At 43.9% G+C, this 26954-nt stretch overlaps 1 protein-coding gene across 1 annotated transcript in view; it reads left to right on the forward strand.

Annotated features, from left to right (window-relative positions):
- LAPTM4B (lysosomal protein transmembrane 4 beta) overlaps nt 1-26954 on the forward strand; it is a 101771-nt gene that overhangs the window by 65264 nt on the left and 9553 nt on the right. The window contains exons 5-6 of the mRNA XM_040431254.1: nt 2761-2859; nt 15394-15489. Of these exons, the coding sequence (XP_040287188.1) occupies nt 2761-2859; nt 15394-15489 (195 nt within the window). The remainder of the gene's footprint in view (nt 1-2760; nt 2860-15393; nt 15490-26954) is intronic.

Here is a 26954-nt window from a genome sequence, read left to right on the forward strand (position 1 = left end):
TTTTTACTCTTATAAACTGTAGAAACATTTTTTTGGGGGAAAATATATAGGTTCAATTAAACATCCTCTCGCTTGTGCAACCAAACTATACACTATTTATGCACTAAAATTAGATTATTTGCGCACGTATATATGGTAGAAAAATTGCAACAGGCCTTTGGAAAAAAAGGTGCAATTGCGCAGAAAAATATATGATGCTAAGAAATATGCCTTTTGCATGCTTATGAACCATAGAAGCTTTGCAACAGGTTTTTGGACAAAAAAAGACTGGCTCCTGTACATAAAAAGCACGGTCTCTTTAAATGACCTTATGTAGCGCAGCAGTTTATATATGATCAGCTCCAGCTCTGGTTGCAGACAATGTAATTGGCACTATGCTGTCCCTAATAATAAAACCTTTCTACCTAGTAATTCATTCTACCTAGCTAAATATACTTTTTGTTCATAATCTTTACACTGTCTCTGAAAGACTCTAAAATGTCCCAAATCTTCTTGTGTGTCTTAAATGTTGTCTGTCAGAGACGTGCAGAAACGCCCTATCACATCAGTGGCCGAGCTCTGATAGCTCGCTTGTACCCTTTATCTGTACTTTCCTAACAGCTCATAAACACTCATTGAAGCTAAATTATGATCATACTAATAATTTGGATTAAATGAGTGATAGATTTCAGTGAGAAGCAGAAAAACAGTCTGCTGAGAGAGTGAAACTTGTAAGACAAACCGTTGAATTTTTTTTAATAAAGACTAAGTGTAAAAATTATTTTTAGTCCAAGATACAGTATATGGAGAAAAGTATTAGGGCAAATCTCTTAATCACTGAATTGAGGTGCTTCATTGAGTCCCACTGCCACAGGTGTATAAAATCCAACCCCTAGTCATATAGTCTGCTTTTACAAACATGTGTGGAAGAATGGGTCATTCTAAAGAGCTCACTGAATTGCAGTGTGGTCCTTTAATAGGATGCCACCGCTGCTAAAAGTCAGTTCATGAAATTTCTTCCTTCCTGGATATTCCACCATCAGCTATGAGGGGTATTATTGCATAGTGGAAACATTCAGTAACCACAGGAACTCAGCCATGAAGTGGAGATCATGTAATGTTAGAGCAGGGTTGTCCAGTGCTCAGAAACATAGTGCATAAAAGTCACCAACGATCTGCTGACTTCATAACTGCAGAGTCCAAACCTCCATCAGCCCAAAAACTGTGCACCAGGAGCCTCATGGCATGAGTTTCCATGGTCGAGAAGCTGCATGCAAGCCTCACTTCACCTGGCACAATGCCAAGCGTCAGATGTAATGGCGTAAAGCATGCCGACACTGGACTCTGGAGCAGTGGAAACATGTTCTGTGGAGTGAGGAATCGGACTTCTCTATTTGGCAGTCTGATGGACTAGTCTGGGTTTGGTGAATGTTATCCGCCTGACTGCATTGTGCCAACTAAAAAGTCTGATGGAGGAGGAATAATGATATGGGGTTGTTTTTCAGGGGTTGGCTTAGGCCTCTTAGTCCCAGTGAAGGGAAATTTTAATACTTCAGCATACCAAGACATTCTGGACAATTGTATGCTTCCAACTTTATGGGAACAGTTGGAGGGAAGGCCATTTTATTTTCCAGCTTGACTGTGCCCCAGGGCACAAAGCAAGGTCCATAAAGACCTGGTTGGGTGAGTTTGGTGCAGAAGAACTTGACTGGCCGCATACAGCCTTGACCTCAGTCCCATTGAACAGCTTTGGGATGAACTAGAATGGAGATTGCAAGCCGGACCCTCTCATCCAACATCAGTGTCTGACCTCAGTTTTCTTCTGCATGAATGGGCAAATATTCACATAGACAAACTCCAAAATTTTGAGAAAAGCTTTCTCAGAATAGTGGAAGCTGTTTTGCCTGCTAGAAGGACCACTTCATATTAATGCTTATGGATTTAGAATGGGATGTCATAAAAGCTGCTGTAGGTGTAATGTGTAGGTGTCTAAATACTTTTGCACAAAGTAGAATACAGTAATAAAAAATGCCCCTAAATGTGTCTATAGCCTTTAAACCATTGGACGCTAAGAGGGTCAGTTTACATCTCCTTAAACCAGAAAGAATAAAGTGGGCTAAACGTTCACGGATTGGTTATTATTGGTATTTTATTCTCACATAAAGTGCGATGGCGAGCCCTTTTCAAGCTCAATAACAAAGGGTACCTGCTGAGGATAGGGGTCACATATCTCTAATTCATTTTAATCATGGACCTTGCAAGGACAGTAATGGGACTCCATAGTTTGAGGAACATTGGGAGATGCTAGCTAGCTGGCCACCCATGGATCTCATTTTATGACATGTCTCAATAACAGAAAAGAATGCATTTGACCGTATTTCTTTTCTAGTATATTGTCTGAGACCAGTTACTATCTAGATTAATGAGGAACTTGCATTGTCTCGTAGAGGGCTCCTTTATTCATAATGTCACCCGCAGTGTTTTTGTCTTACATTGACAGGTCCGCTATAAGACATCATACCTGAATGTCTCTGCAGAGCACAACTCATGAGGCTTGAAAGCTTTTATTTCACATAAATGTAATAAAATTGAACATGTCCCGTAACTCTGCTTAAAGTAATTCTGGCCTCTCACGGACCTTTACAGCATTAATGTCTTGCGTTGTCAGGGATCACAGCTGGAAACACTCTTCTCAGCAAGGATGGTTGACACATACAATTTATTACTGTGCATTTTCTGATAGACCCTGCTGTAACAAACAGGATTGTGTTTATCTTCCAGCCATCCAATTTTCCATACAAGGAGGAGATCCTATCGGTCAATCCCACATGCCTTGTTGTCATCATTCTCTTCTTTATTAGTGTCATCCTGGCTTTTAAGGTAAGTGTCCTGATGGTTGTGCAGTGTACAACGGTATCTTTATTATGAGTCTCAACTTGAATTAGGGTACGGTCACACGGTCAGGTTTTCCTGAAGCCAAAACCAGGAATGAATTAAAAAAAGAGGAGAGGTCTTATCTGCCCCTTTATACGTTCTCTCCATTTATGGTCCACTCCTGATTTTGGCTTCTAAAACTGCTTCAGAAAACCTGACTGTGTAGCCCTTAGGGCTCATTCACACAGATGTTGGTCGGCCGTTACATTTATTTTTTATGTATACATTCGGAGGCTTTTTTTTCTAACATTGCGTTTCACTAATTTTGGGCTAAAATTCATTTGATTGGTCTTTTTGGTCTTTATTAAAAATGTTTATCTGTTTTTGAGATGCAAGGTTCAGTTCTGTTTTCTTTGAATCCTGTCAGCTGACAGCTTATGTAGAGCTCCTATCTGTGACATGCTGACCTCATAAACACTTATTTAAGCCATGTCCTTATACGTTTGATATGAATTGAGCAATAATGAGTATTTGTGAGGTCAGGAGGTCAGAGATAAGTGCTACACATGAACATTGGCTGAATAGATAATAAAAAAACAGACAGCTTGAAAACAGACTGATGTTTTAAATATTGCATGTCAGAAGTGGCTGAATCTATATATATAAAAAAGGACGTATGTATGTATATATGTGTGTTCCGCGATCCCTCAAAAACGCAACCATCAATTTCAACGAAACTTGGTATACACATCCCTTGCTACCTGGAAAGAAGTCTTGTGGGGGTCACAGCTCTCTAGGATGTACCGTTCCTGAGATATTCCTAAAAAATGACCTGCATTAGCCAATACAAGACTGCAAGTCTTTCTCTTCATATCCCAACTGCCATACACACGGTCACATGTCCCTTATCAGCGAATAGAAACTCGCAGGCCCTTAGTCCCCACATACACACAGTTTTACTCCAGGTTTTCATAACAATCCAGCCATTTTTCTTCACTGCTGTAGTGTCAGCTTTAGGCTAGGGCTGCGCGACACATAGGGCACAACTACACTGCTACATGCATCCATCATCTTGGATGTTAAAGGGGCGGGCACAGTGTAGGTCACTGTTAAAGGGGCAGGCACTGTGGAGGTCACTGTTAAAGGGGCGGACACTGTGGAGGTCACTGTTAAAGGGGCAGGCACTGTGTAGCTCACTGTTAAAGGGGCGGTCACAGTGTAGGTCACTGTTAAAGGGGCAGGCACTGTAGAGGTAACTGTTAAAGGGGCGGACACTGTGGAGGTGACTGTTAAAGGGGGCGGACACTGTGGAGGTCACTGTTAAAGGGGCAGGCACTGTGGAGGAGCTCACTGTTAAAGGGGCGGGCAATGTGGAGGTCACTGTTAAAGGGCCGGGCACTGTGCAGGTCACTGTTAAAGGGGCGGGCACTGTGGAGGTCACATAAAGGGGCGGGCACTGTGGAGGTCACTTAAAGGGGCGGGCACTGTGGAGGTCACATAAAGGGGCGGGCACTGTGGAGGTCACTTAACCTCTTAAGGACACATGACGTACCGGTACGTCATGATGTCCTGGTACTTAAGGACACATGACGTACCGGTACGTCATGTGTTGTTCCGATCACTGCCGCCCGGCCGGCAGTGATCGGAACCCGGTGCCTGCTCAAATCATCGAGCAGGCACCTAGGCTAAATGCGCGGGGGGGTCCCGTGACCCCCCCATGTCGGCGATCGCGGCAAACCGCAGGTCAATTCAGACCTGCGGTTTGCTGCGATTTCTGCAGTTTCTGATCCCTGCGGTCCCTGACCGCGGGGATCAGAAACTTTAGTATTCCTAAAATAGATCTGTATCCCTCCCCCTGCACCCCCCGAGTGATTTTAGCCCGGTGGGAGGTGCAGGGGGAGGGTTGCGGGCGGTGTGGGCGGTGCGGGAGGCGGGCGGTGCGGCAGGCGGGATCGCGATCCCCCGCCCGCCTCCCCTTGAATGATCGTTGGTTTCTAGTGGGGATACCAGGGTGCCAGCACATTGCTGGCACCCTGGTATAAACGGCTGACATCTGCGATGCGATGTCAGCCGTTAACCCTTTCCATACAGCGGTCCGTACGGACCGCTGTATGGAAAAGGTTAACAGCGCAGGGAGCTCCCTCCCTCTCCCATCGGGGGGCTGCTGTGCCTTTGCAGCCCCCCGATGGGAGAGGGAGAGAGCCCCCAGACAGCCCCCCGAGAGATCCCCTCCTTACCCTTCCCCGTCTGCGAAGTTCTGAGCAGACGGGGAAGGTTCCCATGGCAACAGGACGCCTCTCAGGCGTCCTGCTGTCCATGGTGCTGAACAGATCTGTGCTAAAAAGCATAGATCTGTTCAGTGTAAGTAAAATACAGTACAGAACAATATATATTGTACTGTACTGTATTATACAGACATCAGACCCACTGGATCTTCAAGAACCAAGTGGGTCTGGGTCAAAAAAAAAGTAAAAAAAAGTGAAAAAAAAGTAAAAATCAAAAAACACATTTATCACTGATTAAAAATGAAAAAAATAAAATTCCCTACACATGTTTGGTATCGCCGCGTCCGTAACGACCTGATCTATAAAACGGTTATGTTACTTTACCCGAACGGTGAACGCCATAAAAATAAAAAATAAAAAACTAGGATGAAATTGAAATTTTGCCCACCTTACTTCCCAAAAAAGGTAATAAAAGTGATCAAAAAAGTCGCATGTACGCCAAAATAGTACCAATCAAACCGTCATCTCATCCCGCAAAAATCATACCCTACCCAAGATAATCGCCCAAAAACTGAAAAAACTATGGCTCTTAGACTATGGAAACACTAAAACATGATTTTTTTTGTTTCAAAAATGAAATCATTGTGTAAAACTTACATAAATAAAAAAAAAGTATACATATTAGGTATCGCCGCGTCCGTATCGACCGGCTCTATAAAAATATCACATGATCTAACCCCTCAGATGACCACCGTAAAAAAATTAAAATAAAAACGGTGTAAAAAAAGCCATTTTTTGTCATCTTACGTCACAAAAAGTGTAATAGCAAGCAATCAAAAAGTCATATGCACCCCAAAATAGATGCCAATCAAACCGTCATTTCATCCCGCAAAAAATGAGACCCTACTTAAGATAATCGCCCAAAAACTGAAAAAACTATGGCTCTTAGACTATGGAGACACTAAAACATTTTTTTTGTTTTAAAAATGAAATCATTGTGTAAAACTTACATAAATAAAAAAAATAGTATACATATTAGGTATCGCCACGTCCGTGACAACCTGCTCTATAAAATTACCACATGATCTAACCTGTCAGATGAATGTTGTCAATAACAAAAAATAAAAACGTGCCAAAAAATCTATTTCTTGTTACCTTGCCGCACAAAAAGTGTAATATAGAGCAACCAAAAATCATATGTACCCTAAACTAGTACCAACAAAACTGCCACCCTATCCCGTAGTTTCTAAAATGGGGTCACTTTTTTGGAGTTTCTACTCTAGGGGTGCATCAGGGGGGCTTCAAATGGGACATGGTGTAAAAAAAAACTGTGCAGCAAAATCTGCCTTCCAAAAACCGCATGGCGTTCCTTTCCTTCTGCGCCCTGCCGTGTGCCCGTACAGCAGTTTACGACCACATATGGGGTGTTTCTGTAAACTACAGAATCAGGGCCATAAATAATGAGTTTTGTTTGGCTGTTAACCCTTGCTTTGTAACTGGAAAAAAAATATTAAAATGGAAAATCTGCCAAAAAAGTGAAATTTTGAAATTGTATCTCTATTTTCCATTAAATCTTGTGCAACACCTAAAGGGTTAACAAAGTTTGTAAAATCAGTTTTGAATACCTTGAGGGGTGTAGTTTCTTAGATGGGGTCACTTTTATGGAGTTTCTACTCCAGGGGTGCATCAGGGGGGCTTCAAATGGGACATGGTGCCAAAAAAACAGTCCAGCAAAATCAGCCCTCCAAAAACCAAACGGCGCACCTTTCACTCTACGCCCCGCTGTGTGCCCGTACAGTAGTTTACGGCCACATATGGGGTGTTTCTGTAAACAGCAGAGTCAGGGCAATAAAGATACAGTCTTGTTTGGCTGTTAACCCTTGCTTTGTTAGTGGAAAAAATGGGTTAAAATGGAAAATTAGGCAAAAAAATGAAATTCTCAAATTTCATCGCCATTTGCCAATAACTCCTGTGCAACACCTAAAGGGTTAACGATGTATGTAAAATCAGTTTTGAATAGCTTGAGGGGTGTAGTTTCTTAGATGGGGTCACTTTTAGGGAGTTTCTCCTCTAGGGGTGCATCAGGGGGCTTCAAATGGGACATGGTGTAAATAAACCAGTCCATAAAAATCAGCCCTCCAAAAACCATACGGCGCACCTTTCACTCTACACCCCGCTGTGTGGCCGTACAGTAGTTTACGGCCACATATTGGGTGTTTCTGTAAACGGCAGAGTCAGGGCAATAAAGATACAGTCTTGTTTGGCTGTTAACCCTTGATTTGTTAGTGGAAAAAATGGGTTAAAATGAAAAATTAGACAAAAAAATGAAATTCTCAAATTTCCTCCCCATTTGCCAATAACTCTTGTGCAACACCTAAAGGGTTAACAACGTATGCAAAATCTGTTTTGAATACCTTGAGGGGTGTAGTTTCTTAGATGGGGTCATTTTTGGGTGGTTTCTATAATGTAAGCCTCGCAAAGTGACTTGAGACCTGAACTGGTCCCTAAAAATTGAGTTTTTGTAAATTTCTGAAAAATTTCAAGATTTGCTTCTAAACTTCTAAGCCTTATAACATCCCCAAAAAATAAAATATCATTCCCAAATCAATTCTAACAAGAAGTAGACATATGGGGAATGTAAAGTCATCACAATTTTTTGGGGTATTACTATGTATTACAGAAGTAGAGAAACTGAAACTTTGAAATTTGCAAATTTTTCCAAATTTTTTGTTAAATTAGGTATTTTTTGGTGCAAAAAAAATAATTTTTTTGACTTCATTTTACCAGTGTCATGAAGTACAATATGTGACGAAAAAACAATCTCAGAACGGCCTGGATAAGTCAAAGCGTTTTAAAGTTATCAGCACTTAAAGGGACTCTGGTCAGATTTTCAAAAAATGGCCTGGTCCTAAGGTGTAAAAAGGCTGTGTCCTTAAGGGGTTAAAGGGGCGGGCACTGTGGAGGTCACTTAAAGGGGCAGACACTGTGGAGGTCACTGTTAAAGGGGCGGACACTGTGGAGGTCACTGTTAAAGGGGTGGGGTGCTGTATAGGTCACTGTTAACCACCTCAGCCCCTATAGCTTAAACACCCTTAAAGACCAGGCCACTTTTTACACTTCTGACCTACCCTACTTTCACCGTTTATTGCTCGGTCATGCAACTTACCACCCAAATGAATTTTACCTCCTTTTCTTCTTACTAATAGAGCTTTCATTTGGTGGTATTTCATTGCTGCTGACATTTTTACTTTTTTTGTTATTAATCGAAATTTAACGTTTTTTTGGCAAAAAAATGACATTTTTCACTTTCAGTTGTAAAATTTTGCAAAAAAAACGACATCCATATATAAATTTTTCTCTAAATTTATTGTTCTACATGTCTTTGATAAAAAAAAAATGTTTGGGTAAAAAAAAAAAATGGTTTGGGTAAAAGTTATAGCGTTTACAAACTATGGTACAAAAATGTGAATTTACGCTTTTTGAAGCAGCTCTGACTTTCTGAGCACCTGTCAAAATGGGAAAAGTTGTCTTTTGCCAAGATATTTCTCTCACCCAGCATGGGTATATGTAAAATGACACCCCAAAACACATTCCCCAACTTCTCCTGAGTACGGAGATACCACATGTGTGACACTTTTTTGCAGCCTAGGTGGGCAAAGGGGCCCATATTCCAAAGAGCACCTTTCGGATTTCACCGGTCATTTTTTACACATTTTGATTTCAAACTTCTTACCACACATTTGGGCCCCTAGAATGCCAGGGCAGTATAACTACCCGACAAGTGACTCCATTTTGGAAAGAAGACACCCCAAGGTATTTCGTGATGGGCATAGTGAGTTCATGGAAGTTTTTATTTTTTGTCACAAGTTAGTGGAATATGAGACTTTGTAAGGAAAAAATAAAAATAAAAAATCATCATTTTCCGCTAACTTGTGACAAAAAATATAAAATTCTAGGAACTCGCCATGCCCCTCACAGAATATCTTGGGGTGTCTTCTTTCCAAAATGGGGTCACTTGTGGGGTAGTTATACTGCCCTGGCATTTTCCAGGGGCCCTAATGTGTGGTAAGTAGGTAAATGACCTGTGAAATCCGAAAGGTGCTCTTTGGAATGTGGGCCCCTTTGCCCACCTAGGCTGCAAAAAAGTGTCACACATGTGGTATCTCCGTACTCAGGAGAAGTTGGGCAATGTGTTTTGGGGTGTCATTTTACATATACCCATGCTGGGTGAGATAAATATCTTGGTCAAATGCCAACTTTGTATAAAAAAATTGGAAAAGTTGTCTTTTGCCAAGATATTTCTCTCACCCAGCATGGGTATATGTAAAATGACACCCCAAAACACATTGCCCAACTTCTCCTGAGTACAGCGATACCACATGTGTGACACTTTTTTGCAGCCTAGGTGGGCAAAGGGGCCCACATTCCAAAAAGCACCTTTTGGATTTCACCGGCCATTTGTTGACAGATTTTGATTTCAATTCACTTCTCACGCATTCGGCCCCTAAAATGCCAGGGCAGTATAACTACACCACAAGTGACCCCATTTTGGAAAGAAGACACCCCAAGGTATTTCGTGATGGGCATAGTGAGTTCATGGAAGTTTTTATTTTTTGTCACAAGTTAGTGGAATATGAGACTTTGTAAGGAAAATAAAAAAATCATAATTTTCCGCTAACTTGTGACAAAAAATATAAAATTCTAGGAACTCGCCATGCCCCTCACGGAATACCTTGGGGTGTCTTCTTTCCAAAATGGGGTCACTTGTGGGGTAGTTATACTGCCCTGGCATTTTCCAGGGGCCCTAATGTGTGGTAAGTAGGTAAATGACCTGTGAAATCCTAAAGGTGCTCTTTGGAATGTGGGCCCCTTTGCCCACCTAGGCTGCAAAAAAGTGTCACACATGTGGTATCGCCGTATTCAGGAGAAGTTGGGCAATGTGTTTTGGGGTGTCTTTTTATATATACTCATGCTGGGTGAGAGAAATATCTCGGCAAAAGACAACTTTTCCCATTTTTTATACAAAGTTGGCATTTGACCAAGATATTTATCTCACCCAGCATGGGTATATGTAAAATGACACCCCAAAACACATTGCCCAACTTCTCCTGAGTACGGCGATACCACATGTGTGACACTTTTTTGCAGCCTAGATGCGCAAAGGGGCCCACATTCATTTTATAAGGGCATTTTTAGACATTTGGATCCCAGACTTCTTCTCACGCTTTAGGGCCCCTAGAATGCCAGGGCAGTATAAATACCCCACATGTGACCCCATTTTGGAAAGAAGACACCCCAAGGTATTCAATGAGGGGCATGGCGAGTTCATAGAAATTTTTTTTTTTTGGCACAAGTTAGCGGAAATTGATTTTTTAATTTTTTATCTCACAAAGTCTCCCTTTCCGCTAACTTGGGACAAAAATTTCAATCTTTCATGGACTCAATATGCCCCTCACGGAATACCTTGGGGTGTCTTCTTTCCGAAATGGGGTCACATGTGGGGTATTTATACTGCCCTGGCATTCTAGGGGCCCTAAAGCGTGAGAAGAAGTCTGGAATATAAATGTCTAAAAAATTTTACGCATTTGGATTCCGTGAGGGGTATGGTGAGTTCATGTGAGATTTTATTTTTTGACACAAGTTAGTGGAATATGAGACTTTGTAAGAAAAAAAAAAATAAATTCCGCTAACTTGGGCCAAAAAAATATCTGAATGGAGCCTTACAGAGGGGTGATCAATGACAGGGGGGTGATCAGGGAGTCTATATGGGGTGATCACCCCCCTGTCATTGATCACCCCCCTATAAGGCTCCATTCAGATGTCCGTATGTGTTTTGCGGATCCGATCCATGTATCAGTGGATCCGTAAAAATCATACGGACATCTGAATGCAGCCTTACAGGGGGGTGATCAATGACAGGGGGGTGATCAATGACAGGGGGGTGATCAGGGAGTCTATATGGGGTGATCACCCCCCTGTAAGGCTCCATTCAGATGTCCATATGTGTTTTGCGGATCCGATCCATGTATCAGTGGATCCGTAAAAATCATACGGACATCTGAATGCAGCCTTACAGGGGGGTGATCAATGACAGGGGGGTGATCAATGACAGGGGGGTGATCAGGGAGTCTATATGGGGTGATCACCCCCCTGTAAGGCTCCATTCAGATGTCCGTATGTGTTTTGCGGATCCGATCCATGTATCAGTGGATCCGTAAAAATTATACGGACATCTGAATGCAGCCTTACAGGGGGGTGATCAATGACAGGGGGGTGAACAATGACAGGGGGGTGATCAGGGAGTCTATATGGGGTGATCACCCCCCTGTAAGGCTCCATTCAGATGTCCGTATGTGTTTTGCGGATCCGATCCATGTATCAGTGGATCCGTAAAAATTATACGGACATCTGAATGCAGCCTTACAGGGGGGTGATCAATGACAGGGGGGTGAACAATGACAGGGGGGTGATCAGGGAGTCTATATGGGGTGATCACCCCCGTCATTGATCACCCCCCTGTAAGGCTCCATTCAGACGTCCGTATGCGTTTTGCGGATCCGATCCATCTATCAGTGGATCCGTAAAAATCATACGGACATCTGAATAGAGCCTTACAGGGGGGTTATCAATGACAGGGGGGTGATCAGGGAGTCTATATGGGGTGATCAGGGGTGATCAGGGGTTCATAAGGGGTTAATAAGTGACAGGGGGGGGTGTAGTGTAGTGGTGTTTGGTGCTACTTTACTGAGCTACCTGTGTCCTCTGGTGGTCGATCCAAACAAAGGGGACCACCAGAGGACCAGGTAGCAGGTATATTAGACGCTGTTATCAAAACAGCGTCTAATATACCTGTTAGGGGTTAAAAAAAATCACATCTCCAGCTTGCCAGCGAACGATCGCCGCTGGCAGGCTGGAGATCCACTCGCTTACCTTCCGATCCTGTGAGCGCGCGCGCCTGTGTGCGCGCGTTCACAGGAAATATCACGTCTCGCGAGATGACGCATATATGCGTGACTCTGCGCAGGGCTGCCGCCTCCGGAACGCGATCCTGCGTTAGGCGGTCCGGAGGCGGTTAAGGGGCGTGCCCCTGAGAAGGTCAATGTTAAAGGGGTGGGTACTGTTGAGGTCACTGTTAAAGGGGCGGGCACTGTGGAGGTCACTGTTAAAGTGGTGGGCACTGTGCAGGTCACTGTTAAAAGGGCGGGCACTGTGGAGGTCACTGTTAAAGGGGCGGACACTGTGGAGGTCACATAAAGGAGTGGGCACTGTGGAGATCACTTAAAGGGGCGGGCACTGTGGGGGTCACTTAAAGGGGTGGGCACTGTGGAGGTCACTGTTAAAGGGATGGCCACTGTGAAGGTCACTGTTAAGGGGGCGGGCACTGTGGAGGTCACATAAAGGAGTGGGCACTGTGGAGGTCACTGTTAAAGGGATGGCCACTGTGCAGGTCACTGTTAAAGGGGCGGACACTGTGGAGGTCACATAAAGGAGTGGGTACTGTGGAGATCACTTAAAGGGGCGGGCACTGTGGGGGTCACTTAAAGGGGTGGGCACTGTGGAGGTCACTGTTAAAGGGATGGCCACTGTGAAGGTCACTGTTAAGGGGGCGGGCACTGTGGAGGTCACTATTAAAGGGGTGAGCACTGTGGAGGTCACTGTTAAAGGGATGGACACTGTGGAGGTCACTGTTAAAGGGACGGGCACTGGGGAGGTCACTGTTAAAGGGGCAGACACTGTGAAGGTCACTGTTAAAGGGGTGGGGTGCTGTATAGGTCACTGTTAGGGGGCGTGCCCCTGAGAAGGTCAATGTCAAGGGAGTGAGGTGCTGTGAAACTCACTGTTAAAAGGGTGGGCTGCTGTGAAGCTCAAAGTTAAGGGGACGGGCTGCTGTAGACGTCCCTTTGTAAGGAGGTGGGGCACTGTGGGGGGTCAGTGTTAAGGAGTGAGGGGCAGTGGAGTTCACTGTTAAGGGGACGGGGTGCTGTAGAGGTCACTGTTATGGGGTATACTGTGGATATCTTTTAACGACGCACAGAAACATTAAATATAATAGATGAAATATACCCGTGTGAAGCCGGGTCCTTCTGCTGGTATTTTTTCAAAAGACTAATTGATAAAATGAGAGAGAGCTGTGCCGAACATGTGAAAGTAGCGGAACACAAAAATCACAAATGTGAACAAACTCTTACAGAGCGTTGCCTCTCAGTGGTTTGCTGCCTATAAATGTAAACATGACTGTTCTTATTTACTGACAGCAAACAGGTATCTTGAAATATGGTGAAGAGTTGAAATGCAAAAACTTAGCATATTTATTTATACAGAGATGCAACATTATTTATAGGAAACCCCTTTATTTGCATTGTTATCATTTTCAGTTCACTTTGCATGATATACTTAAGAAAACAGTTATTTCCCTCTCTTCTGTGTCATTGGCCCTTCTAGATCACTTATTTAAGTAATTTCTCTGGAGGTTTGGATGCTGTCCTGAGGTTATACATCTGTTCAGACTGCGCTTGTATAAACACCATTATGGCACAGCTCTAGCCTTGGCGCTCTCTTCGTGAGGCTCTCACGCTAATCTCTCCGTGTTATGGCTCTAATAGCTTTTCTGTGACATACATATGATTCCTATGATGACTCTGGGCCTCTCTCTATAAAGTGAAGTCATGTATTTGAACTTCTAGATGCAAACCACAACCAAATGAAGCCTTGTATATTACCTCTGTATTTTAAAGGACATCTGTCAGCAGATTTGTCCCTATGACACTGGCTGACCTGTTACATGTGCACTTGGCAGCTGAAGACATCTATGTTGGTCCCATGTTCATATGTGCCCGCATTGCTGAGAAAAATTAAGGTTTATTATATGCAAATGAGTCTCTAGGAGAAACGGGGGCTTTGCCGTTACACCTAGAGGCTCTGCTCTCTCTGCAACTACTGTGCCCTCTGTACGTTGATTGACAGGACAAGGCAGTGTAAACATTATCACACTTTGCCCTGTCAATCAAAGTGCAGAGGACCCAGCAGTTGCAGAGTGAGCAGAGCCTTTAGGTGTAACGGCAACGCCCCCGTTGCTCCTAGAAGCTCATTTGCATATAATAAAACATCATTTTTCTCAGCAATGCAGGCACATATGAAGATGGGACCAACACAGATGTCTTCAGCTGCCAAGTGCACATGTAACAGGTCAGCCAGTGTCATAGGTACAAATCTGCTGACAGATGTCCTTTAACACATTTCCGCTGGATGTACTATAAAACTCTAATTAATGGCGGCTTGACTGCTGTGTTTTTCCAATATGACCGCCCGGAAGAAGTTCTAAAAGGGAAAAACATTTTAAAAAAATTATGATTTAGAGTCCATATAATTACACAGATTAAACTAAATGAAATACATGAAACATTACCGTTAAGAAATTATTGAAACTCCAGGGTCAACATTTTACAAAATTAAAATGCCCTGAAGTAGCCTGATGCCCTGGTCTGGGCCACAAATCATCTGCACTGAATTTGTACATTCACCCTGTATTTAATGTGGATATCTTTCATACACTCCAGTCTGCTCACACCCACGCATCCTGAAAAGATACATGTAGATGCACTGGCTTTTGATGACCTGTAATGATGGATATTATTATAAAGCCATATATTCTCCACTTCTGCTGTTTTTGCCAATAGTTTTAGTGTGAGCAGGGACTGATAACACCGGCCTGGTGCAGATACTATGACATCAGGTTCTGTTCGTATCTAATTGTATGCACACAGGAGGGGTGGATTGTCTATAGACCCTACAGGAATATTTCCCAGTAGGCCTAATCCTGGGGCGAGGAAGGCGGTACTTTGTGCTCCACTGTGGTATTTGGTTCTGCAGGGGCGGTACTTTGTGGTGCACTACAGTATTGTTGGCTCCACCTACTACTGTTGTCTCTGCCTACTTGTGTTGCCCTACCTTCTGCTAATTTGGACCCACCTACAATATGGGGCCACTATTACTTTTTTCCAGGGCCTTTTTAAATTCCCAGTCCGCCCCTGGCTTATATAATTCCTCTGCAGATGTTACCAGTTTTGTAAGAATGTTGAATGTAGCTGCAATTAATTACATCATCATTTTCTCTTTCCTCCTCCTCTCCCCTAATGGGGGATATTGGGTATACGGGTAGTAATTATTTTTTATTAAAGTATATCCTTGTCATGTTTGTATGATAGGATTATCTTTTTCTTTTTTTTCTGTATATATGGTAATTAATGTTAAAAAAAACCCCAAAAAAACTGCATCATCTAATTAACGAATTAATGAGAAATGTGTTTGCTCCCAGGCTTACTTGATCAGCTGCGTGTGGAACTGCTATCGGTACATCAACAACCGTAACTCCTCAGATGTCCTTGTCTATGTAACCACCAATGATACAACAGTGAGTACATGTTCTTTTTCTGCTGAATTTTTAAAATGAGAAACAAAATAAGAGATTGTTTGATTATAAAGAGATTTGTGAAAATCGTTTGCAGTGTTCCCAAAAAAAAGTAATTTTATTTATGTAATTTTATTATTTCTGAAGGCTCCCAGTGCTTTTATGCTTTCTGAAGGCTCCCAGTGGTATGAATAATTATGGGAAACATGGTGGTGGGAACCTAATGCTTTCTGCATCTTATAAAGGGAAAAGTACAGTACCACTGCCAAGAGCGGCCCTCTGGACCCCCCTGGCTTAGGGGCCCGGTCGCAACTGTGACTGCTGCAACCCCTATAGTTACGCCAGTGCTCTTAACCATGTTATAACAGAAAACAATGACCGAATCCATAACAGCGATGTGAACAAGCCCTAAGCTGAGTTATTAACCCTTAGATTATATGTGCGGTGCTGGGAGGGTTTTTAAACATGGCTCCCGCCCTCGCCTCATGTCTGCGACCAGCAATACCTGAAGAGACCCAGCATATTAGCTGCAGTTCCTATTTTATCCTACAGGTGGCAGGCCAACATAGGATAACAGCTGAATATTGTAGCCTCCTAGAGGGGCTAAAAAAGTAAAAAGAATAGTTAAAAAATGCAATCACCCCCCCTTCCCTAGAATAAAAATAAATAAATAAACAATAAAAAAATACGAACATCATGGACATCACCACATCCTAAAATGCCCGTACTATTAAAATATAAAAATATTTATCGCATACGGTGAATGGCGTAACGGAAAAAAGGGGGGCTGAAGTGGTTAAGTAGGATAACCCCGTTAACATGGTTTGCAAAGGATTAGAACAAAGGCAGGCCGATAAAAAAAACACAAAAAAAATCTTGAAATCACCTTCCTGATCCCCTGCTTATCCAGCATTGCTGCTCCATCCTCTCAGCTGGGCTTCAGCCTGGATGTGTTACTTTGGCTGCAGCGGTGATGTCCCATGTATTGTTGCAGCCAATCACTGGCCTCAGTGGTCTTATGCAGTAACTGTAGAGGCCAGTGATTGGCTATAGCTGTAAACGGGAAAATGGGACGTCACCACTCCAACCAAAACAAAAAGTCACGGGTGCACCCCACCTGAGAGGGTGAAGCGCAGGAGTCTTGGAAAGGTGGGTTCAAGTAATTTTTTGTCTGCAGTTTGTCTCCATATAATTTTAACTCAGAAAACCTCTTTATAGTTCTTTTTGAAGACCACAGGGGTATATTTCTGTGCCTGTCTTACTGATCTGAATGAGGCTTGCAGAAATGCACGTGTTGAATTTTAGTCACAATTTAATCTTCAACAAAATGTGCCTCAGGTGGATGTAGCGTAAGGGTTGCATCATGACGGTGCAGCTGGGCGTGTGATTTTACCCATTATACTGTGAGTGGTCGTGGCTTTGCCACATGCGACCATCCACACCATAATGCTGTATCCTAAAGCTCTGAAGTCTGGATGTGACCCCCTATAGATATCCCCAGCTCTCAATAATTTTGAAAAGAAATAAGCCCCAGCGCTCGCAGTAGCACCACGGCCTTCTCGCAGCGTTGCCTAGGCCAAGTGAGATGACATGCATCGGCCTCATGTTCTAATCGCAGCTCAGCCCAATTGAAGTGAATGGGGCAGAGCTTCAATGCCAAGCACAGGTGCTGTGCTCGGTGAGATGACAGAAGGGCATGGCGCTACTGTGAGCGCTGGTGCCTTCTCAAACAGCTGATCGGTGAGGGTCCCGGCTCTTGGACCCCCACCTTTCCAGACAATGAGTCATCAGTCAAAAAAATCTTGGAAAGCTCCACTTCAGCGTCTATAAAGCAAAGTGCTCTGTGTCCCTGTGCTGTCACACGACTGTATGCATTATCTCTGTACTGTGACATTGCCTTGTGCATTGCCCCTTTTCATTACACGTGTGCCTTCTACCAACACTGTGACATTATATGACATTATATGTTATTACGTTATATGTTTTCCAACTACCCTGTGAATTCACCATGTGCATGGTGACATTTCTATGTGCATTATTTCTATTTGATCACTATGTGACACCACTTTGTGTATTATGCCTGACATCACCCTGTGCTTTCCCCACTTTATGCATTTGTAGTACCCCAGAAGACTACTGCAAACGGGTTAATTTGCTACTAAATGGGTTAATGTTAATGTACTTTTTCTATGCGATGTTTCCAATCGCTGAAATGTGAACAGCATTTAGTTTTTGCGCCTTACGCAGTAAAAGGATAGGCTGGGCCTATCAGTGTCACAACTACCTCTCCCATCCTCCTCAAGACTCTCCCACTGGAGGTCGCTGCACATTATCCTTCTACCGTGACATTGCTTTGTGCATTGCCCTTGTAATGTGACACTATTGTGTATTGGCCCTGTGCATTATAAAAAGGTGCTTGGTACAACAATTGGAAGCTCATGTTCTGAGCACACTTCCTTGGTCATGGACATAGAGTTGGGCCTCATGGTTAGTACCTGATTGAAACATAGAAACATAGAAACATAGAATGTGTCGGCAGATAAGAACCATTTGGCCCATCTAGTCTGCCCAATATACTGAATACTATGGATAGCCCTTGGCCCTATCTTATATGAAGGATGGCCTTATGCCTATCCCATGCATGCTTAAACTCCTCCACTGTATTGAATCTATGACATAAAAGAATCCAGAGCAATTTTACTTATACAGGTCTCTCCACCTCGTTTGGGACAATCCACCATGAGAAACAGCAAAGAACCACTGGAAAGAGTAGCTCCCAACATGGTGGGAACGATCTACTCATTTATTTGAACGTACCCCATGTAATATTACAATATCTCACTGTGATCTAAATTTTACCCTGTGATACCAGCTGATCGCTGGGAATCATTTAGTAATGGGGTTGTCCAGTTAAATTATTTTTCCTATGCCAACAGCCATCTGGAGGATTGGCCAAACCTCAAACCTCCGAAGCTCAGAGGCAATGCTGTGATTAATAGACAACGTCGAGGATGGTGGTCATTGCTAGAGCATTTACTCTCTTTTTACTGCATTACTCATATTTTTTTATTCCTTTCAAATTCAACTCTTATTAATATACTCTGTGAATGAATAGTAATGTATTAAAGTTGACAAGCAAAACCAGACAGAAGTTCTCCATCAATCATCCCTTTACTTGGATTACCATGAATGACATTTTGGCGACTACTGCTTCTGTGCAATGACCAGGAATCATTTTTGCTTTGTAATTTACTTGTTTTGAGGTTTATGATAACACATTTTCCTGTACCTCATCCAACCTTACTCATTGGGGGCCAAATAATCACAGCATGGTATAGTCTGCAGACAGGAATTTCGTCTTCCCACCGAGGTTAGTAACGATGTCCTTGGCTGCACTTGGACAGAGCGTCTGTGAATCAGTAGCTGGAAATTGGAATATCCACCAGTGGGTAAACCACATGTGCTGGAGTCCGGAATGGTATGCCGGTGTTTACTAAGGTCAGTGCAAGGCTCCACAGGTTAGTGTTAGTCAATTATCAGGACTATATGAAACTTCACGGCCAGTTCACATACCCATGACTGCACATCACAATAGCCTGATAATTGGACTTTGAGAATATGAAACATTTTTCTTTTCGTTGTCCGTTTCTTACAAAATTCACAGCGAAGAGTCGCTTCTTTTTGGTGCCTAAAGGAGCATTATCCAGGCCTTAAAGGGCTTGTTCCGCCTTTGAGACTTTTGTAAATGTCCCCAGGTGAGTATGATTGAAAAAAATCCTACTCACTTACTACCCACCGTTCTGTTCCAGCTCCCTGAACAGACAGGGTGAAGGGCTCCGCTGAAGTCCATGACTTTAAGCAGCACATGACCGAGCAGTTAGACATCATTGCTGCGGCCAGTCATTGACTGCTGAGGTGCACTTGACCCTGTCCTTTTAGTAGTTTTTCCGCTGGGGACCAGAAGATCTCTGAACAGAGCATGGGAGACATGAACCAAGTGACGAGGAGCAGATGAATATGATTTTTATTTTCAACAGGTGAAGCTCTGGATAGATAAAAAATGTCCATAGGCTCTACAACCCTTTTAAGATATTTTGAAAAACCTCAGAATTGCAGAATAGAATAAATAAAATCATACTCATCTCACCAGTCCCATGCTGATGCTCCCCGATCACCCACCGATAAACAATTCTTTGGTGCCTCTCGACATGCAGGAAATGCTAGCTCATCCACTCAAAGGCAGATCATGCTTTCGCCCAATGATTGTCTCCGAGTTACTGTCTTATACTGCCTTAATGGACAGCATGGTGGCTCAGTGGTTAGCACTGGTGCCTTGCAGCGCTGGGGTCCTAGATTCAAATCTGACCAAGGACAACATCTGCATGGAGTTTGTATGTTCTCCCCGTGTTTGCGTGGCTTTCCTCCCACACTCCAAAGACATAATAGGGAACTTAGATTGTGAGTAGTGGCGTCGCCAAGGGGGAGGGCCAGAGGGGGCCACGGCCCCCCCTACATCACACTGTGCCCCCCCAACTGAGCAGCTGCAGCCGGGCACAGGGAGATGAGCGCTTCCATTGCGCTCATCTCCATAGTCATCTGCCTGTGCTGCAGCGGGGCAGGGGAGGGAGAGGCGTGTCCCTTCCCTTTCCTCTGATAGGCTGCAGGCACTAGGCCGGCAGCCTATCAGAGGCCGGCCGCAGGTTGCGCGATTACGTCATTACGCCGCCTGAGCCATACAGCGCGGGACACAGGCCGGAAGAGGCCTGCATCGCATCGCTGACATGGAGGTAAATATTAGTGTTTTTTTTTTTACAGTAGTTTTACAGGCACATTAGGGGGCTCTTGTTACTGGCACATTGGGGGGGGCTTATTACTGGCACATTGGGGGGGGCTTATTACTGGCACGTGACTGGGGGCACTTATTACTGGCACGTTATTGGGGGCTCTTATTACTGGCACATTATTGGGGGCACTTATTACTGGCACGTTATTTGGGGCACTTATTACTGGCACATTATTGGGGGCACATATTACTGGCACATTATTGGTGGGCACTATAGGGGCATCTACTGAGGCCACAAAGAAGGGGTATTTTATATGGGGGGCTCTGTACTGAGGCATTTTATACTGGGACACATTATGGTGGGTACTATGGGGAAGGGGGGAGAGAAGTACTATGGAGTCATCTACGGGGGCACTGAGAAGGGGTATTTTATACTTGCAAATTATGGGGGACACTGAGGGCATCTACTGGGGCACGACTTATGGGGCATTTTATACTGGTACATTATGGGGGCACTAGGAGGAAGGGGGGATAGGAGCACAATGGGGGCATTTACTGGGGGCACTATATAGGGGTATTTTAAACTGGCACATTATGGGGGCACTATGGAGACATTAGCTCAACTGGAGGCATTACAAGGGGGTATTTTTTGCACTGTCACATTATAAGGAGAATTATTTCTACTAGGGGGGGGGCATTATGGTGGGCTTTATTACTCCCCCATGGTAATCTGGAAGTGCCCCTCCCGAGACCAGGCTCTGGATCCGCCACTGGACCGCTCACAGGAGTGTACATTTCTTCTGAACTGTAATCCGTATCCTCTGACCTGCAGAAATCAGCGCTCGCTGGGTAACAACTAACAGGCAGTGCCTGTAGGCTGTAGCCTGGCCCTGTTACCGAAGCTAGCCGAGTGGTGTAAGGTTAAGGTACTAGTAGAGATGAGCGGCCGCTGAATCCTGATTTAAAGTTACTGCAGGATATGGATTACAGTTTAGAAATGTCAAATGTACACTCCTGTGAGAGGCGGGGAGGGGGATCTGTGGATGACACTGTTATAGGGAGGGGGATCTGTGGACGACACTGTTATAGGGAGGGGGATCTGTGGATGACACTGATATAGGGAGGGGGATCTGTGGGTGACACTTAACAGGAGGGGGATCTGTGGATGACACTATTATGGTGGGGGGGATCTGTGGATGACACTGTCATGGGGTGGATCTGTGGATGACACATATAGCATAAGATGCTATATACGGTATGTGTCATCCACAGATCCCCCCATAGCAGTGTCATCCACAGATCCCCCTCCCTATAAAAGTGTCATCCACAGGCAACTAGGACATGTTGAAATCTGAGTGATTTTTTTTTTTCAAACCACCGACCGCAGGACTTTTCTTCCCTGTTGCGGTTTTAGGTATTGGGTAAAGTATCGCAGCATTTCTAAGCATACTTGTGTAAATGTATCGTTGTTATAGCTGCCCCCCCCTACTTTTGTCCTGGCCCCCAGTGTGTCCCCCCAAAATCTGAAAGTTAGAGACGCCACTGATTGTGAGCCCCATTGGGGACAGTTGGAGGCTAATGCAGCAAACTGCAGGGGGAAGCCGAGAATAGGGGAATAGTAGTTGTGGCACAGATGGGAGTTGTAGTTGATTCACAGTGGCTGTTCTCACTTCAACACTCCTGTACAGAGAAAGGAGGGCACACCATTTCTTCCCTCAGGGCACACTCTGGTGTTAGGGCTTCTTCCTGGTGTTAGATGTAGTGTCAGGTACCTGAAGCCTATGGCAGATACAAAATACATAATATGACATAAGTTCAAAATATAACAAACAATTACTGATACCCCATCTGGGTTATTTACAATACAAGGAGTGTCTATGATGGTTTGTATTACAGATTTGGACAGATATGTGAACGCAGAATTAACATGTACAGCAGCCTTGGTTGGACACTTTTTAGGTTAGCTTAAAAGGATTGTCTAAAGACTACTGGGATCATTTATCAAACTGGTGTAAAGTAGAACTGGCTTAGTTGCCCATGGCAACCAATCAGATTCCACCTTTCATTTTCCAAAGGAGCAGTCAAAAATGAAAGGTGGAATCTGATTGGTTGCTATGGGCAACTAAGCCAGTTCTAAATTACACCAGTTTGCTAAATGACCCCATACAACCATATTATGTGGGTATTGCCCTTTAGAAGCATTGCTAGAAGGGAAGAACACAGTATATTGAAGAGGTGCAGGAAGTGCCTGAGGAGCCAGTGCAGAGGATGGGAGTGGTAGTGGCCCAGATGAGATGTTGTGTCACAGTGTACTCCCTCAGACCATCGCTCCCTGGGGTTGGGTGGTGTGAAGAAATTAGACAGATGTAGAAGAACAAATATTTTTCTTTACTGAGTGCAAAGCATGAGTTACAGTATATCCAGCTGGTGTCTGTACAAGATTCAATGTCTCTATCCCCAGATGATGAGGTATGGTGGCAGGCAAGATGGCAGACAATTGCGCTCCTGAGTAGTCCTTCTCTCTCTCCTGATTTCCCTTTGCTAACAGCAATAAGCTGGCACTTGTGGCTATAGGTGTCCACTTGTGAAATGCATGCTTTTGCATGTGCCTGTCCTGAACTGTGGTGATGGGTGTCTTAACTTGTTATCCTCTCACCTGCAGCAGAGTCTGTATAGCTGCTCACTCTGCCAGATGTAAATGCTGTAGCTTGCAGATCTTCTGTAGCCTAGGACTCGGCAGCCTCCCTGTAGTTGTGGTCCTCACAGACAAGCTGTGTCCTTAGCCCCAAGGCCCTTGGAGTGGGAGTAGATGGATGTGCTCCCTCACTCCAGGCTTGCTAATCTAACTCTCCATAGAGTTCCCCCTCCTGGCAGGAACAGCCAACTCCTAAACAGAAGGGAAAAATGAAATGGTCAGTTCCATTCCTTATGCCTACCACACCTTTTATCTCCTGAAGACTATGGCAGATACATAACACACCATATGACATTAGTACAAAATATAACAAACATCCATCTGGGTTATTCCAGAGGCCATACAAGGAGTGTCTATGACGGGTTTGTATTACAGATCGGGACAGGTCTGTGAATGCAGAACTAACATGTACAGCAGCCTTGGTTGGACTCTTTTTAGGTTAGCTTAAAAGGATTATGTGAAGACTACAATCTATGTGCATTTCACATATGGACTTTATGGAGCTGTGTACCTCAATCTGGACCCATTCTCTGAGCCAGAACAGAGAGCAGTCCAGGAATTACATCATCTGAACAGCCACCATGTAATAGTATAACGTCTGGTTGGCTACGGCTTCCCTCAGCAAAATCAACTGTAGGCCAGGGATGACAAGAGCCAGACCACAGCTCCCATATGTGGTGAGATAAACCCTCATTAATTGCTATTATTATACTAACAAGATCTACTATAATACTAACAATAAGGAACCAAAAAGAACTCTCTGAATATTGAGAAAAGGGAGAGGAAAACCGATGAGAAAAGAGTCGGGTCAAGAAAATAATGACACGTGAAGGCTGAGGCGAGATCTGTTATACAGCGTCTATGGACAAGAGGCTAATGATCCCACAGAGGGCTTCTCTCTGAGGAACGCTCTGTCACATTAATGAAATTGAAACCACTTCTGAATAATGCATTTGTACTCGATGGAAAATGCAGTGTTTAATTTGCAGGCAGGCCATGAGCATTCGGTTGTACAGAGCTCTGATTAGATGGAAACCGTTCACTGAGAAGCTTCTCGATGATGTCATATTCTGCTAAAATTAGATCACCGTCTTGCACTTTACTTGTCTTTTCCAAGACATTTCTAGTGACAACTGCAAGTGTTTGGAATACTAATAGTGAGCTCCAGATAAAAAGGTTACAGTCTGAATTATGGCATGCAATAGTTTTCTATTAGGGTGTATTACTGACTGGAATGCACATGGTTGTGTGCATGAGGTCCAAAGATGTCCTTCAATGATGTCCATCAGAAGGGTCACATTAGTAAGGCTCCTGATGCTCTGACCATGACAGATCTTGGCATGCCTCCACTGAAATTAGATCTAGGCCTCATGTTCACAGCAGAGATAAAAACGTCTGTATCTGAGGCATAGAGTACAGGGTTGCCAACTGTCTGTAAATTTCTGGATAGTCCATAAAGAAAGGTGACTTTTCTCCTGTGGAAATTTATATAGTATGTGTGGTGGCTCACCTATCTTGATGTCTGGATTTAAGGTGCTATGTTTAAAAAGCCTCACCCAAAAGCTTCAATCGTGGTGATCTGATGGGGGTATCTATTTCTGATTAGTTTATTTTTAATAGGATCCAAGTTTTTATATTCACAAATGATTAAAAAATATTTAGTGTTCTAATGCGGCTCTGAAGATTAGAGTGCATGTTTACAAACCAATTACCAATATAGACTTTTGTCCTGTGTCCATGAAAAAAAATTGATATGTCCATGATTTTCTTCAAATTGGTGGTACTTGACTAGATCATTTTGGTGGCAATTCTCATCATTTTACAGCTCACAGTAATGAGTTACCAGTATACAGTACTGAGCAATAGACAGGTATTACTTAATCTTTATCATTCATTATGGTTTCCAATTTTTTGTGTCTGTGAATTTGGGATAAGGTGTCCAGAAAAATGAAAACTTTTGGTTGGCAACCCTGATAGAGACATGCTGTAGATGGAGGTGAAAGCGTAATCTGAAGCTCATGGGCCCTATAGCCACGTCTATGATTGGAGGTTATACAGAAAACTACAAGTGAGACATCATTGCTTTCCTAGACATGGGCCAGATTCCCACCTGACAATAATGCCTGGGAGCCCATGGTGCTGAGACACCCTCACGGATCATGAGAACAGGGGCCCCATACCCCTTGGATCCCCCTGAAATGAATGGAGCGGATAGTCGCACATGCGTGTGGTCCCTCCATTTCTTTCTAGGGAAGTTCTGGAGATAGCCGAGTACAGCTCATAACTTAATAACACTCAGCATCTCCTAGCACCGATGTACGAAAAATGCATTGCATCCGGTTGCCTTCCACATGAGCAAGCTTTCTGTTTGGATACAATGCACGTTGTGAATGCATAGCATCCTGACTGAATCCGGACCCATTCAGACTGTTGGCACCATAAGGAATGGGGAAGGGGAAACTCCAACCCTTCCTCTAGCCCCGCATACCAACCCCAACTAAACCCTTCAATAACGACACTGACATCGTTCAACTTTTAACCCTTTATTTTGTTGGGTGGTAATCGGCCACAGCTTTATTCAAACGGCAAAACCATAACCTTGAAACCGTGCTCTCCGCCAGCCGTTGGTCTCCCAGCGGGCGGATCCGCCCATTTTCCTCCAACACCTTTATGATGCAATAACTAGCCGCCAGCTGTGACTTAAAAAAATTCCAAAGAGGCACTTTGCCTATATAACCGCTCCTTTGAACCACGTATAAACACACCATCCGAACGAGGCACCACGCTACCAACTCCCAGGGGAGGGAGGGAGGGACAAAGCGCTTCCGCTCAAAGAGGAAGAGGGAAGGTGGGACAGTGGCATATATGCCCTCCTGGATGCCCGCCCCCACTCCCAACCGGATCCCTACGTTAACCCCTGAAGGCCTAAACGAAACGGGCATCAGAGGAAAGCTAATACTAAAGGGGATAGGAAAAAAGGGGGGGGGGGACCACTAGTCCCTGCCCACCCTCCCTAGGCCGTCGGGTGGCCACCATTTCAATAGGTCTGTACACATGAGCGTCGTTTCAGGAAAAATTGCAGCATGTTTTATATTGTGTGTTTTCCATGTAGCTCTGGCTCCATTGTGTGAAAAGCTGAAGGATTCCAGATGCCATGAAATTTTCCCTGATGGCTGCTTGGAGATGTCGATTCAGTTTTTCTTCAGTTTTTCTTCATGCACGTGATAAACACATCATAAACAACTTCTCAGCAAAGCTCTAAGTGAGCGTTATAAGGAGAGGCTGTCCTCAGTCTTCAGTTCTACTGAGCGCTGAAGACGCCTGTGTGTAACATGCAGAGGTTTTCAGTCTGACTCTTGTCACTACCCCAGTCTCTGACTATGTACAGTAATGTACAAAGGTTTTAGGCAGTTTTAGAAAAATACTGCAAAGTAAGCATGCTTTCAGAAATAGAAGTGTTAATAATTTATTTTTATCAATTAACAAAAGGCAAAGTGAATGAACAAAAGAGAAATCTAAATCCAATCAACATTTGGTGTGACCACCGTTTGTCTTTAGAACAGCATCAGTTCTTCTAGGTACACCTGCACACAGGTTTTGAAGGAACTCTGCAGGAGGTTGTTCCAAACATCTCGGAGAATGGACCTCAGATCTTCTGTGGATGTAGGTTCGCTCAGATCCTTCAGTCTCTTCATGTAATCCCAGATAGAATCGATAATGATGAGATCAGGGCTCTGTGGGGACCATATCATCACTTCCAGGAGTCCTTGTTCTTCTTTATGCTGAAGATAGTTCTTGATGACATTGGCTGTATGTTTGGGTCGTTGTTCTTTTGCTGTCAGGGTATGATGACACAGTAACATGCACAGACAGGGATAGTGTAGCCCTAAAACTTCCTAGACCCACTACGCGGTGACCTCACAACTGGTTGATGGTCCCTATACTAAGTAAGTGAGGGAGTGACTCACAAACAGGGAACAAACAAACAGA

The sequence above is a fragment of the Bufo bufo genome, chromosome 5 (assembly GCF_905171765.1).
Source record: "Bufo bufo chromosome 5, aBufBuf1.1, whole genome shotgun sequence".
Lineage (NCBI taxonomy): Eukaryota > Metazoa > Chordata > Amphibia > Anura > Bufonidae > Bufo > Bufo bufo.